The sequence below is a fragment of the Pogonomyrmex barbatus genome, unplaced genomic scaffold, assembly GCF_055798465.1.
Source record: "Pogonomyrmex barbatus isolate J1 unplaced genomic scaffold, ASM5579846v1 scaffold7, whole genome shotgun sequence".
In the NCBI taxonomy this organism is placed as follows: Eukaryota; Metazoa; Arthropoda; class Insecta; order Hymenoptera; family Formicidae; genus Pogonomyrmex; species Pogonomyrmex barbatus.
In genome coordinates this window covers 9,342,472-9,357,613 of record NW_028297171.1, presented here as the reverse complement: position 1 = coordinate 9,357,613, position 15,142 = coordinate 9,342,472, and the positions used below count along the sequence as shown (strand labels likewise).

At 34.4% G+C, this 15,142-nt stretch overlaps 3 protein-coding genes across 7 annotated transcripts; 2 read left to right on the top strand and 1 right to left on the bottom strand.

Annotated features, from left to right (window-relative positions):
* Positions 1-45: 45 nt before the first annotated feature.
* Positions 46-7,869, top strand: LOC105434137 (elongation of very long chain fatty acids protein baldspot). Of its 3 annotated transcripts, none has more exons than XM_011649761.3 (4): positions 46-188; positions 459-723; positions 3,884-4,244; positions 5,841-7,869. In XM_011649761.3, exons 3-4 carry the CDS (start codon positions 3,919-3,921, stop codon positions 6,388-6,390), a joined length of 876 nt encoding a protein of 291 aa, XP_011648063.1. In that variant the 5' UTR covers positions 46-188; positions 459-723; positions 3,884-3,918; the 3' UTR covers positions 6,391-7,869. The 3 variants fall into 3 exon arrangements, with proteins under 3 accessions (XP_011648063.1, XP_088939338.1, XP_011648062.1); XM_089083212.1 differs by adding an exon at positions 2,913-3,023 and having other exon boundaries at positions 62-723; XM_011649760.3 differs by having other exon boundaries at positions 64-723.
* Positions 7,870-9,798: 1,929 nt separating this feature from the next.
* LOC105434134 (transmembrane protein 242) lies at positions 9,799-11,492 on the bottom strand. 2 transcript variants are annotated; one of them, XM_089083215.1, is made up of 4 exons: positions 11,310-11,492; positions 10,709-10,819; positions 10,443-10,630; positions 9,799-10,117 (listed from the first exon to the last, which is right to left on the bottom strand). In XM_089083215.1, exons 1-4 carry the CDS (start codon positions 11,371-11,373, stop codon positions 10,112-10,114), a joined length of 369 nt encoding a protein of 122 aa, XP_088939341.1. In that variant the 5' UTR covers positions 11,374-11,492; the 3' UTR covers positions 9,799-10,111. The 2 variants fall into 2 exon arrangements, with proteins under 2 accessions (XP_088939341.1, XP_011648059.2); XM_011649757.3 differs by having other exon boundaries at positions 10,443-10,819; positions 11,310-11,487.
* A 157-nt stretch (positions 11,493-11,649) lies between these two features.
* Positions 11,650-15,009, top strand: vimar (visceral mesodermal armadillo-repeats). 2 transcript variants are annotated; one of them, XM_089083177.1, is made up of 10 exons: positions 11,650-11,900; positions 11,977-12,114; positions 12,206-12,436; positions 12,620-12,786; positions 13,022-13,253; positions 13,408-13,554; positions 13,622-14,017; positions 14,108-14,240; positions 14,299-14,567; positions 14,650-15,009. In XM_089083177.1, the coding sequence occupies exons 1-10, from the start codon at positions 11,885-11,887 to the stop codon at positions 14,793-14,795; spliced, it is 1,875 nt and encodes a 624-aa protein (XP_088939303.1). In that variant the 5' UTR covers positions 11,650-11,884; the 3' UTR covers positions 14,796-15,009. The 2 variants fall into 2 exon arrangements, with proteins under 2 accessions (XP_088939303.1, XP_011648061.2); XM_011649759.3 differs by having other exon boundaries at positions 11,653-11,900; positions 12,203-12,436.
* The last annotated feature ends 133 nt before the right edge of the window (positions 15,010-15,142 follow it).

Sequence of the window (15,142 nt, the reverse complement as noted above, 5' to 3'; positions counted from 1 at the left end):
GAGGAGGGGGATGCGCGCGGCGCAGCGATACAAGACGATGGGCGGCAGTCCTCGCGCGGCACAGCGCGGCTTGTCTTCGTGGTGTTAACTGGGATGGTAGATCGATCAGGCACGGCGACGAGGACTTTTACAACGATAAGAACGACGGCGACGAGCGGCGGTGACGACGACGACGGCTCCTCTTCGAGGTGTACATACGTATACGTATATAGAGGAAAAGAGAGACGCGGAGAGACGGGACGATTTCTCGTGGAACCCGGAAGGTGCCGCGCGAGGAAGGATAGGTTCGGTAGGAATCACATTGAGAGATAGAGATCGAGAGCGCGATCGTGAGTCACGCGACTACATCGGCCGACGACAGAACGACGAGGGTACCTGGTTTCTCGCCCTCCCCTCTCCGCCCCTCTCCGTCTCTCTCTTTTCCGTTTGTTTATCTATCGATTTCACTCGTGTATCAGAAGGCGCCGGTGCTACCGGACGCCCGGTGTGGCTCGTGCTCCAATAGGAAGTGGCCTTGCCCACGTCAAATACGCCGGCTCGCGGCACGAATCGAGGCTCCGTTTTGACGTTTGATAGCTCCGAGTTTGAGGCTCGAATCCGCGTGTCCGAGGAACGGGAAAACAGGACGATTACGACGACGACAAGGGTCGACGCGGCGCCGCAACGTCGTTCGCAAGACGAGTCTGGAAAATTGGCGAAAGGTGTAACTCCAGTCTACAATAGGTACGTACGCCTATCGCGCTAGTTTTGTGTGTGTGTGTGTGTGTGTGTGTGTGTGTGTGTGTGTGTGGGAGAGGGGGGTCGGTGACACTGTGTGTGTACGCTATGTATTCATTCTGCATTTATAACGTGTCCGCGCGCGCGCGCGCGCGCGCGCGCGCGCGTGCGTATGTATGGGTTGAATGAAATGAATTGGGCATCTCTTCGTGCAAGAGTACCGAGTATGCTCCGTGTGCGCGTGTGCGTAAATCGGAAATTATTCAGAAAGCGCATTCCAGACGGCACGACCTGGATGTAAGGCCGTGCTAATGCCTCGCGTATACATTTTGTCGCGCCTATATGTATTTAGGATCAAGCGGCTCCTCGTGAGCGGACGGACGAGCGTGCATTCCCCGCATGTTTCGCGTTTTACAAGCGAGAGTCACGAAAACGGAGACTCTTTCTCTTTCTTTCCCTTTCTCTGACTTTTCCAATTTTGCGCATTGTACTTTACGTTACTCCCCGAGTATTCTTCCCGCTCGGTTAATTTGGTCGTTCAACGTCGCCCGAAATTAGACGGAATCGTGTGCGAGAAATTGGAAAGGATAAAGCTGGGAAATGTAAAACAAAACGGCACCCGTCCGGAAGGCGGATGTTCCGGGTTCGATTCCTGGCTGAGATAATATTCTTCGTAATAAAACTTTCTCATGGGGATTTATTGTTAACAATGTATTAGCGGGTGATAAGATACTGGCTGCAACGATATTAATATGTGAGTAAACCACATGTAGTTATTGCAACAATGTTGCTCCAGTATAGCTGCAAGATTTGTGTTGTATGAGTAAATTTAAAAATAAAGAAAAATAATTGGCGCCTAAAACCCTATCAATGCAATGCCTTGAATTTATCTGTGTGTTGTCTATTCAAAAAGACTTGACAGTAAGCAAATTCATCGATCAGGTTGAGAATCATTGAAAAAAATTATCAATAATCATAAAATTATTATTTTGAAACTCCTTAGTGTGATCGAGCTCATTTTTTTGCTTATATTTTTTTTTCAAGTTTGCTGAAAATTATATTTAATTGTCGTTTTATATAACTTTTAGGATTTTGCTGAATTGGTCGATCATAATGCTTACGCATCAACCGTATGAAATAGATGTTTTTCTCACGATTAGTTCGTTTTTTTCGAAGAACTCATAATTTTCCGTTAAGTTATATTAAACTATATAGTCATAGGTGAGAAAAAACGTGTACACAATTTATTCATCACGCAACGTGAGCCAAGCCAACTTTTGCTTTTTGCTTTTTTTGCTGACAAACCGACTAGTTTTGCTTCTCAAAGGAGAGACAAATAATGATTATTTTCCTCGAAATTACCTCCGGCATTGATTGCATTTCGCGTGACTTACGTCAGTAGATGTTTCCTATACGTAATATCAGCGTGATCGCCGGTGTTATTTTACGTCAGTTATGGTCTCGTTCGTTCTGTGCAACGTTCGTGTTTTTCCTTTTCTTTTTTTTTTTTTTTTTTTTTTTCATGTCGCAACGTACGCGATGTCCGAAATCATAATACGAGATACGGCAGACGCGAGTGGACAGATAACAAACGTACGAGCGAGAGACGAGACGTGGCGCGAACGCGGAACCGCGGGTGTTTTCGAATCTGTCGTGATATTGTAAGACGACACGAGCAAAATCTCGTTGGTCCTTTTGGTTGCGTGAAATCGATCGGTGCATCGCGTGAGATCGAGCGTCGAACTCGGATTGGCGCGCTCGTGCCTCACGCGTGCGCGGCGCGGCTGCGCCGCCCGATCGGCGTGGGAAAATCCATATAAATCCGCATTTCAGCGGTTTCGGACATTATCTTCGTTCCTGTATATATACTTACGTTTATTTTATGCCAGATATCTCTATTCCTAATTTTTATTTCCAAAATTTAATATTACACACACACACACACACACACACACACACACACACACACACACACACACCACACACACACACACACACACACACACACACACAAAAATACATATATGTATGTATGTATGTATGTATATATATATATGTATGCATCTACATGAAATATATTGAAAATAAATATTAAATTTTGGAAATAAAGGTGTATGTATAATTTTTATTTCCAAAATGTAATATTTATTCTTGTTCCTAATTGTTATTAATTTCTGTTTCTTCATTGTGCACAGGACTTCATACAGATGAAAAGAACAAGGAATGGGAAATTAGATATAAAAGAAAATTAGGAATAGAGAATTAAATTGCAATTATCCTAGGGAATCACTTTATTGTAGACGGAGGTATGATTTCTTATATGTTGAAATTTAATTTTCTATTTCTAATTCCTTGAAAGAAATTACTTCCTTATAGGCTCCTTGTAGGAAGTATGGTTTCCCACAAGTCGAAATTTAATTCTGTATTAATTTTCAGTGTTTAATTCTTATTCTTCTCATTGTTTATCTATCTGTTGAAGTTTAAAGTTATATATAATCAGTATCAAAATTGCGAATTGTAAAAGGACATCCGAGTGAAAATTGCGTTTATAATATAAAACCGCACGTAGGTTCAAAATTATATTCACGATAAAAATTTCAACATATAGTAGTATATCACATTTATTGCGACTTTTAAGAGTGTAATCATCGTAATTATATAAATCTTACGTCTCTCCACTTAAAAGAGAAAGATAATAATTTTGAATATATAATTGTATCTACGAATGTGCAATGTATGATTGAATCGCTTACAATTTATTTAAAATAAAATTAAAATTATCTTATTTAATCTTAAATTATCTTATATTTAGTCTTGCCTTATTTGGCTCTTATATATATATATATATATTTATATATATTTACGATCTTATATTTAGGCAATCATACGTCTCGAGATCCACCTGAAATTATCTCAAATACAATTTTGAAGAATACTAAGAATACTATTCTTCTTATCTCAGGTTTATAAGAGACATGTCTCGCGGTATGTAAATGGATATAAATATTTATAGGAATTCGAGAAAAAAGATCTATACACATGCGTATACGAAAGCGTATTTATACTCTTTTATGACTCTTTTGACGGTATTCAGGCATTTCATTTTAATTTCATAAGTGGCTTGACACAAAAAGAATATTACGGTATTTATCCATATCTGTTACAGAATTGCTAAGCGAGTCGAGCTGAAACGCATTAAAAATGAATAAGGTGGATTACATGGAGGTGACCCTCCCGAATTACTCGTACATTTTTAAGTTTGAGGAGACGTTCATCCACCATGAAACCAAGCAGTGGATGATGAAGAATTGGACGAACGGTTTCTATTACTGTGGATTGTATATGATCTTAATATTCGGCGGACAACACTACATGGCCAGCAGGCCCAGATTCGAACTCAGGGGAATACTGTGTCTTTGGAATACACTATTGGCTACCTTTTCAATTATCGGCTTCACCAGAACGGCGCCTGAATTAATACATGTGCTCAGGCATCACGGATTACACCACAGCATTTGTATACCAAGGTAATTGGTATTTGTCGAGTTCGATAATCAATTGATTTGCATAAGCCAACAATCACGATTGCGCCTTGCGCAAAAACTCTTGAATAACAATCATCACATTCACACTTTCACATTCTTTTTTTAAGTTTTCATGTGTTAAAGAAATTACATCTAACAATTCGCAAAATAGTATGATGAATAGTATGTGCTCACAAAATTGCGCTTCTACATAAGAATATAAATATATTAACATAGAAATTGTTCGAAACTAAAACAATACATTTTGCGATAAAAAATGCGATCTGAAAAGCAGATGGACTCGAGAATGCAAAAATAAGATTATAATATTTAAAATTTAAAATTACAATTTGATTACAATTAACAAAATAAAAATTAATCGTTCTAATCGTAATATGTTCTAATAATAGTAATCGTTCTAATAATTAGAAAATATACATATGCGCTGATCAACTTTGTCTAAAAATTTTTTTTATTACTCATGTTTTTAATTATTTGCATGCAATTTCCTTGAGCCTGACATGATAACACAAATATAAATATGTAACTTATGATTTATTTTTTTATGTTTTAACTTTTTATGTTGTAACTAACTCTTTTAATTTAATAATTTAACTTTGAACTCTAATTACATGCACATATATATTGTATATCACGATATAGTCGTATACAATATATCTGAAATGTGATATGCACAATAGCAAATATAGAATATGCTAGAAAAAGATAAATAATATAGGATCAATGATTATCATATTTTTTAATAAGAGAAACTTAAATTTCGATTTTAAGTTGACTTTGATTTCATAACTTATTTTTTTCTTTTAAATCCTTTTATTCGAAATAGAATAGAAAGAAACGTTAATTAAAAAAGAAATTTTGTTTACACAAAACAATTAAACTTTAACATTTTAACATGGACAATGTATGCATATGCATTATATTTATTTTAATCTTAATTAAAAGTGTTTGTTTTGTGTAATGTTTGTTGTAATTTAAATCAATATTTTAAAGAAAATTATTATATTTTATTTATATAGATATTTATTCGTATCTTTTTTTTTGTTTTATCTTTCATTTATATAATTTATTATCAGCTTTTAATTAGTAAAGTTAATATGTTAATTATATTTTCTTGATACTTACATCATAATATTCAAATTTGATCAAATGTCTGATAATTTGCAAAGTATTTCTTACTTAAAATAAATAAATATTAATGAAGATAAATTATTTTTTTTTTGAAGTATATTTTAGTATATTTTAATATATTTTAATATATTATATATAATTTACATTACAAATATTAAAAAACTACTTAAGATACTTTAACGACATTAAATGTATATTTTCTAAAATATTTCCATAGACTTTTTTCTTATATTTATTTTTTTAGAAGTTAAATTACTTAACATAGATTTGTATTAATTTACATTAAGATAAAATTAAAATAAACATTGACATTAATTTCTTGGAATAGGATATATTAAGAAATGAATGAATCAACATAAATGGTAAAATGATAAATGGTAAAATTTTGTTCACTTCCTTATGAAAATTATGTAAAATTATGTAAAATAGTCATCAATTTGATTACAGTTTCATCGAACAAGATTGCGTGTCGGGCTTTTGGACGTGGATGTTCGTGCTGTCGAAACTGCCCGAGCTTGGCGACACGATTTTCATCGTGCTGCGCAAACAGCCACTGATTTTTCTGCACTGGTATCATCATATCACTGTCTTGCTGTATTCCTGGTTCTCCTATTCGGAGTATACCGCGTCCGCGCGATGGTTCGTCGTGATGAACTATTGCGTGCACTCGATCATGTACAGCTACTACGCACTCAAGGCAATGCGGTACAGGCCACCTAAAGCGATCTCCATGGTAATCACCGCACTGCAACTCACTCAAATGGTGATCGGTTGCACTATCAATATATACGCCTACCAATACCTGGAGAGCAACGTGGACTGCCACATTACTCGCAGAAATATCCGCTTTAGCTTTGCGATGTATTTGAGCTACTTTGTCCTATTCGCGCGATTCTTCCATAAGACGTACCTGGTTGGAAAGAAGACCGATAAGAAGGACTTTGCCAATAGCGCACCTGGTCACATCGGTTATAACGACAAGCTCAAAGCCAACTAAGGCGATACATGGCACATCGGGCGCCTTTTTATCTATCCCCAAGTCTTTTTCTCTATATTCCGCCGTAATTCTTTTTCTCTATTTCTTTCTCACGCCGCTGGTCGACGTAGCCATACATCCAGGATCTATTTATGCTAAGATATATTAGGGTTTATAACGGCTTCTAGAATTCACGTGTTCAGTGGCTACTATTGCTAAACTTAAAGTTTTATAGACTGTGATGCAACTTTTTAACTGTAAAATGTAACTATTTTCATTTTTTTCGATATTTAATAATATCGATATATGATAATATTTAAAAAATATATTAATATATGTATATATTTTTTAAAGTGTAATAGGTAGTTTGAAATGTATATTTTTTTTTAAATTTTTTTTCGATTTTTGATGCAAGCATCTTATATTAATGTGTCGATAATAAATTCATTTATTTATTTGCAAATAAAATTTTTTTACGAAAAAAGGTTTTATTTTAGGCCTCCAAAAACATAGACCTGCCACTATATTGGAGTCTACATTTCGAAATATAACATTGTTTAGGACGCCGAAATGTAAAGTTAAATACATATATATTTATAAATATATGATATAGAGCCTAAAGTACACGAAACAGCTCTAAATTTTTAGGACTTGTAAATACATCTTGCAAGAATTTAGATTAATAGAATTCGAATAATAGAATTTCGTACATCCTAGAAATCTTTGAAGCTTAAATCCGCGAATCCTAGGAATCATATTTCTTAAACTCTAAATTCTAGGAGCCGTACGTCCTAAAAAATTATAGATCTTGGGTGCGATGTTTCTCAGGATCCTTATATCCTAAGACTCGTAAAATTAGGGACTTGTGAAGCACAACAGAATCTGTTAGTCCTCGAGTCCATAGATTTTAAGACATATTTAAGATTACGTATTTCTCAGGATTTTCTTATAAGATCCTAAGATCTACTTATAGGATTCATAAAACAATGAATCGATGAATTTTCGAGTCTATAAAACCTAGGATTCATATTTGATATGGAATCTTTTGATTCTACGGTCTGTTGATCCTAGGGTAAATTTTTCAGGATCCTTAGGTCGTAGAGTGCATAGGTTCTAACCAAGGATCCAATTAGCCAATTAGCGTCCGCTTATGCGCGGAGAGCATCCTAAAAAGGAGGTTCGCTCGGGAAAGGGGAAAGCACATAGCGATTCTCCTCTTTTCATTTTTTTATATGTAATTAATAAAGAGCTACTTTTGCATATATTGTGGAAGCGTGTGCGCGCGTTTCTTAGGTCTGACCGAAAATATGATGTTGCACAATTGTTATTATGATTTTTTGTTACTATCTACATCTCTCTTTTGCAATTGAATATATATATATATATATATATATATATATATATATATATATATTGGGTATTATTTAATAATAATTTGTAAGATCAAACACATATATATGTGTAAATAATAATTTCTTATAAATCCTACATTGCACCAGATTCTTAGATCTTACTTTCCATACTTATCCTACAGCATCCTACAATCATTTGAATCAATCGATTGAAGATATTCTGTAAATGCAATGAGTAAATGCTTGTGTGATTTTTGAAATGGTTAAAGTTCAATTTCCAAAGAAAAAAATGAGTCAATTTAAAACGTCATTTTTCTCATCGTCTCAGTATTATCTTATAATCTATAGATCCCTTATCACTTGTTGAAAAGCAAATTACTTATAATTTTATTTTTTTAAACTAAGAATATATCTGATAAATAATTCTTTATAATGTACTTTGGAATAATTTATGGAATAAATTACAGAAAATAAAAAGGATTTTATATGCGGCAAGTTGCATTTAAATATAAATATTAATTTTTGGAAGTATAAGGTATAAAAGGTATAAAGGTAAAAGGTATAAAAGAGGCCTTCAGCCTTTTGTTCATTCGTTATTATTATCTCAGATTGTAATGTCAGAAGCGAAAAAACACAATAAAAATTCTTGCAAATATATTTAAAATAAATAGCAATATTTTTTAATAAAACAACAGACTTATAAATTGCAATAAACAGACTAGATTTATAAATTATATCGAAAATTATTTTTATCCTTCGGGGAGAGAAATTGTATCATATTTATTTTTATATATTATTAATTTAACATTTGTTATAACTATCTTAGCTTATTTCATTTTTGGTTATACATAATTCATTTCCAGATGAAGATAATTATTAATTAATGAAACAAAAGGAGAGGTTTCGGTATATTTTACAAGCTGTTTTATCAATTATAAGTGTTGCTTTATTATGATATATTTCCATTTTAATATTATATATATATATATATATATATATATATAATATATTTCAAGAATTTTGGTATAATTATAAATATTAATCAATGTTTCTAGTAAATGTTTTATAATTATCTTTCATTTATAAAAGCGATTATAAATGTATATATAAATATAAATATTCTTATAATATTCTTATAATTTTCTGTAGTAATAGCGTTTATATTTTTATAATAGAAAAAATATTTACAGCATTCAAAGCATTTAAAAAAAAGATATTTTGCATTCCCTTCTATAAATTCCATATTCTAAAACAACTTATAACTCTTTAATAATAATTCTTTTGTTACTTTAATGTACATTCAATAATAATCACCAATTAATAAATTAATTGTGAAGGAGTATGCGATTTATATATATTTACACAAGTATTAAATAATATTGTTTTCCATTCCAACTACGAATTTTAATGTTATCTTTCGATAGATAATGGTTTTGGGGTAAAATGATGCAAATATTATTTTCTGTTCATGAATACGAGTTGACAGTTTGTAATAATGCATACTTTGCATTTTTTAAACACTCGTTGTTTGTTTACCATTACGTCGTTCCCTCTTATGCAATTTACCATATTTCAAGATCACTTTTGTATCTTTTATTATTTTTCATGCATATCAAATTTCACGTGCCTTTAACGTGATCTATCTTGCACAGCAAGTTTGTATAATCTTTTTTTCATGTAACATTATCGCCACGCTTACTAAATTTGTTAAATGACTTCTTTTTTTACTAACAAAACGTGCACTCTGTTACATACGTGATTTTACTAAAATAAGCTTATCTACAAATCTATCTTTTATCAATAAATCAATGTAATAAATAATGTTCCATAAGTCAACAATTTTTTTTTTAAATTTATCAGATATAAATGCAAACTTAGCGATCTCGAACAAAAATTCACAAATAAAAACGAATAGAATTAAATCATCACGGAAAAAAAACCTCAAAGAGGAATAGCTCATTTTAAAATCGACTATCTTTTTCTCTGGTCAATGTAATCACGCATACATGATAAAAAAAAATTTATATCCGATGCATCGGAACACATTACTATTCTGTTCGTAAAATGAAGAAAGTAATAACATTTTATAATTTTTATTAAATAAATATATAAGTTCAATAAATATACAAAATTCTCTTCTACAAGTCAACTCGCGACGATTTAATTTACGGCATCATACGATTTGCGGGCCATCCAATATTTATTATTCATGCTCTCGTACATGCGGTACATCCGTGCGTGACCTATGCAATCATATGTAATCGCGATCGTACGATCGTACGATCCGCGACTGATTACGCGATTTGCATGCTGTTCTATATTAGCAGCGGCCAATATACATAGTAAGATGCATAATACACATAATACACATAATAAGATGCGCATTCGCATTATTCCTGGAAAAAAATCGGAATAAATTATCGGCTCGGATGATTTTTATGTTTTCATAATCATGTTATTATCGATAAATCGATTTTTTCAAAGATAGAAGAAAAAATTAGATTAATTTTCTGTTAAATAACTTTGTTATTATAATAATTAATATAATAACTAAGAATTTAAAACATTCTTTTTTTAAAAAAAAGATTGAGAATTTATGAGACTTGAGAAATCTGAATATTTTTTTGTATGAACTGGTATGTTAATTCTGAATATTTTTATTCTGCTTCAAACATTTTATACTTCTGCAAAAATTGAAATATATCGAGTTATGCCGATTACCCCCTTATTTTGTCCCCATTCCTCAGAAATGTACAGTAGCAGATCTGTCAAGCCTTTGAATTCTGTCCTGCTTTGGGGTGGATCATTCTTAGGTATTTTTGGTAGCATGGAACCCATTTTGAATCTGAATTCCTCTGCATTAGTAGCTCCAGAAAGCTTCCAGATTCCATAAAAAAGTAAACCACATCCTGTAATAGCATAAAATGTACCCCAACCAAGAGCTCTTATCGCTAATGAGGCTCCTGTTTCACGGGCTCCTTTGATACCAGAAATTCCATCTCCAAAGGATTTTGGATCTTGCTTCCTGGCTACTGCCAGTGATCTGGTAAAGCCAGCAAGAGCAGAAATGCTTGCAACAGTGCTCAGAAATACTGCAGCTACAGAAATAATAATACTTTTATTAAACAAGTATTAATTAATATAAATATAAATCTTTTATAAATTTCAATGGAAATGTATAGAAAATAAAATAATTGAGTTCGTATATGAAATAATCCTATGTTTAATCGATGAACCTGCGACACATGATAATGCAAAATGTGATAATTATCAGATCAGAAGTTTTAAATTTTGCACAGTCAGCACAGCATAAGAAACAATTTGCAATTAAAAAAATTTTGTCGTGACATTATCAACTCACTGAAACATTCCAGTCATGTTAAATGCAAAGTGTGAAGTTACAAAGGTTATACAACTTAGCAAAGTAAAATAAGTAAATTAAAATTGAATCGATGCTTATAAATAAATCATATAACTTCTGTTATGTTTATGATGCGCTATGACCGGTAAAAAACGCAGAAATGAGGTTAAGTTGCAGCAAGCAACGCGAATAAAATATTCAATGATGTAACTCTTGAATTAATTTACCATATATTTTTTCTTTTTGTTTTGTAGATTTCGCAACGGATACAATATCGTTCGATTCTGCCATCACGTTACGAAAATGTCAACCGAAGATATTCGTCATTTTTAAAGCGTTGCCTCTCAAACATTCACCACCATTCAAAGTTAACCTAGCGTGAATACTAGGCACTTTCAACATCGCGTAAAAAATTATATGACGTCGGTAACACGAGGAAGCGCCGATGATTACCGACGGTAACTAATCTTACCGATTGCGGTTATCTTATTGATCGAAAAAGTTTAAAGCCCTGACAATTCACATTTGCCATGTGACCATAGGTTAGAGAGAGAAAGCGAGAGAAGGATATTTTCGTTTCGCGCATGTGCTATTGAAATAACAAGGGTGACTGAGAGTGATCTTAGAACGAAGAGAATGCCCGGTTACGATGATTTCAGAGTGAAGAAAGTCGATTCTACATTAAGATAGGAACGTCCGTTTGCGTGGAATCGTTTTCTTTTGTACTTTGGAGGATCGCAAGGGAAGTGCCGAGTTTCGGTGAATTGGGCTGAGTTCTGCAGATTACCAGACGCGAATTTGCATGATGGAAACGGAAGGTAATTATCCTGTCATGTTTTATTTCATCCCTTGGAAAAGCAGGAAAGACGATATCCCTCTTGATGTATGTTGCAGGCAAGGTGAAGCACAACATCGATAAACTCGTTGATGATTTGAAGTGTGCGGTGAGACTTGAGATCTCCGAGGAAAAATGTCCTGGTATCGTTCAAATATTGGATTCTGTAGTGAATGTTAGCAAAACATCGATCGGAGGTATAACAAATAAGCCGTGATAGACGTGATTGATGTGACTTGGTGTTACCATCATGTAAGATTTTTACCAGATAACGAATGATTTCAGAAGCTACTGAATTAGTCATTGATGAAGTCTTCCTGATACTGCTCGGGCATAAGTCTAAAGAGATTGTAGCGAAAACTGCGAAAGCCATCGCGGAGATCACAAAGACTGATCAGGGAAGGGAGAGATGTACTACCATAGAATTGATACGGAAATTAATTGATTTGCTGAAAGAAGAGGACATTGACATACTGACACAGGCTTCTAGAGCACTAGGAAACATCTGCTATGAGAATGGTTGTTGCAATAGTCACATTTATATGAGAGAATCCACCTTGCATAATTATCTGTCCTTTATAAATGAAGATCGTAAAGTTTCAAGACTTTACTTTGGCACATTTAAATAGATACTTGTATGTTGAATGTTCGTACATGCAAATATTCTGTCATTGACAAACTAAGTGATTGCTTATGTTACAGAGAATGGTAAAAATTTGGTGAGAGAACAGGATGGTTTGAGAATAATCTTAATGGTACTGAAAAAAGGGATTGCCTTGGATAATGTTGAAGGTGCTGGATTTCTACGAGATGTAGCCGCTGGACTCTTATTGAATTTTTTGGTGGACCAGGAAACATTGTATAGGAAGGTAAAGTTTTTTGCGTAAATATAATACGATCATATTGATTAGATTCAGAAGACACAAGTTTGAGTGAATATTCTGTAATAGTTGCCTGTGATTATAATCGATTTTTAGATCTGTACTAAATCTAGAATATACTAATAGCGAATGTTCACTCAATCTTTGTGTTTTCTGAACATATTTATGTTAAATGAAAAGCAATGATAAGCGATAATTTTAATCGTTAGATGTACTTCACCAGGCACTCGAGGAGAACATGATACCAATTATTTGTAGCATTTTGGATAAAGATGGAATCAGCGGTGGGGAAGCAGCGGTGCATGCATTACTCACTCTTAGTATATTGAACGATGTGAATATTATTTTTCTTGATGAAAGGTTGACGAAAGTTCTGGTTGATATACTGGCCAATGATACATCTTCCGAGCTGTCTGAGATGTGTCTGGAACTTTTGCATGGCCAAGCGGAGGATGGTAAGTTAATAATCTGATAATTAAAATTATGGAAATTACATGAAAATATTTCAGTATAATTAAACTTGAGTGAATTCACGAAATTGGATTTGAATGATTGAGTCGAAGTAATAAGCGATAGTAATAAGCTTTAGTAACATAATTCCATTCTTAGAAAAAGCAAAGCTGTTGTTAGCCAAGGCAGGAGTGTGCGAATTGCTTTTGAAATTACTAGAGAAACACGGTCCACAGTGCAATGATGAAGAAACGCGATCGATTCTTAAAGTTGCCTGCAACTTGATCGTTTTGATTTTAACTGGAGGTGAGATTCTTGGAAGAAAGTTTAAACGTAAGCTTCATCAATTTTAATAAACCTACCTTTTACTTAGATGATAGCATGAATTTCCTTTACGACGACAGCAAGGGTTCTGTCTACAGGAAGCTGGTTGAATGGCTGGAGAGCGTTGATGATGACTTACAGATCACCGCCGTTTTGGCCATGGCTAACTTTGCACGAACTGACACGCATTGTAAGCACATGGTCGAACAAGGCGTTCATCGGAAACTATTGAAACTCCTCGAAAAAAATGGTACGAAATCTGGCGATATTAGATGCCAGCACGCCTTGCTCAGCGCCTTGCGCAATCTCGTTATACCCGCGGATAACAAGTCGCTAATACTCGCCGATGGTCTCATCGACGTTCTCTATCCGATGTTAGAAATCCCCACGTTTCCCGTCGTCTTCAAATTGTTAGGAACGCTGAGGATGGTCATAGATCGCCAAAGTAAGTAGTAAAGTAAAGTAATTCTCTTGAGAATAAAATTTACCATGACTCGACATGAATGGTATAATGAGGTTGAATTGCTTGCTTTAGGAGAAGCGGCGATCTCTTTAGGACAAAAGGAGGATTTAATTAAGCGGACAGTTGAATGGTGCAGTATTGAAGATCACCCCGGCGTTCAGGGTGAAGCCAATCGATTAATCGCCTGGCTAATAAACAATAGCAGGTTCGTACTCGATGGTTTAAGGCGTTTAATTCTCAAAACATTATATACACATTTTTAGGGATAAGCAGATCGCTTTGTCAATTATCAAGTACGGTGCAGTGCAGCACTTGGTAGACATGCTCCTAGCGCAGCATGCGGTGATGCAGAACGAAGCGATTTTGGCTCTGACGATATTAATGAGTATCTGCCCGACAGAATCCGAGGAGTTGCTGATCAAGGCGGGCTTCGGTCGCAGCATGTGCGAATTCTTCGAAGCGCGCGCCAATGATCTTGACATACACATAGTATTAAACGCGCTATCTCTACTGGATAGTGTTCTGCAATCGGGTATTTTGAAGATCTATTCTGAAAGAAAAGAGACATCACTGCTCGACACTCGATTAGCTGATAATTTTACTGTCCGTTTCAGATCAGCTGAAAGAGCATCTCAAAAGCTGCGGATTAGCCAATGCCTGCAAAAGTTTGCGGCTGCAGAAAAATGAAAATGCTGCTCTGGAAACTCTGGAACTGCAGACTCGGGTCATTAATCTGCGAGCGGCGTTGAGCACCGCCTGAGAAACGAGCTACGAGCAACAATGACGATGATTACGACCCACTTAAAAAGTTGACGCGTTCGCGCGCGCTGCCATTCCCACATTGTTGTATCTTCCATCAGTCCAAAGAATTGTGCTGACTTCTCCAATGACCAAACCAATTGTTCCCAACTTGATCCATACAAATTACAGAACATATTTTACTTATCGAGAAATATATATTCTATTGATGTACACGTCGTTGCGATTGAATTTCCTCTTTGAAGATCTTCATCTAAGCACTGATTATTAATCGCCAATTGATTGATGCAAAAAATTAAGGACTGATCCAACCGGTAGAATTGCTGGAGTATAATTTTTAATTATACA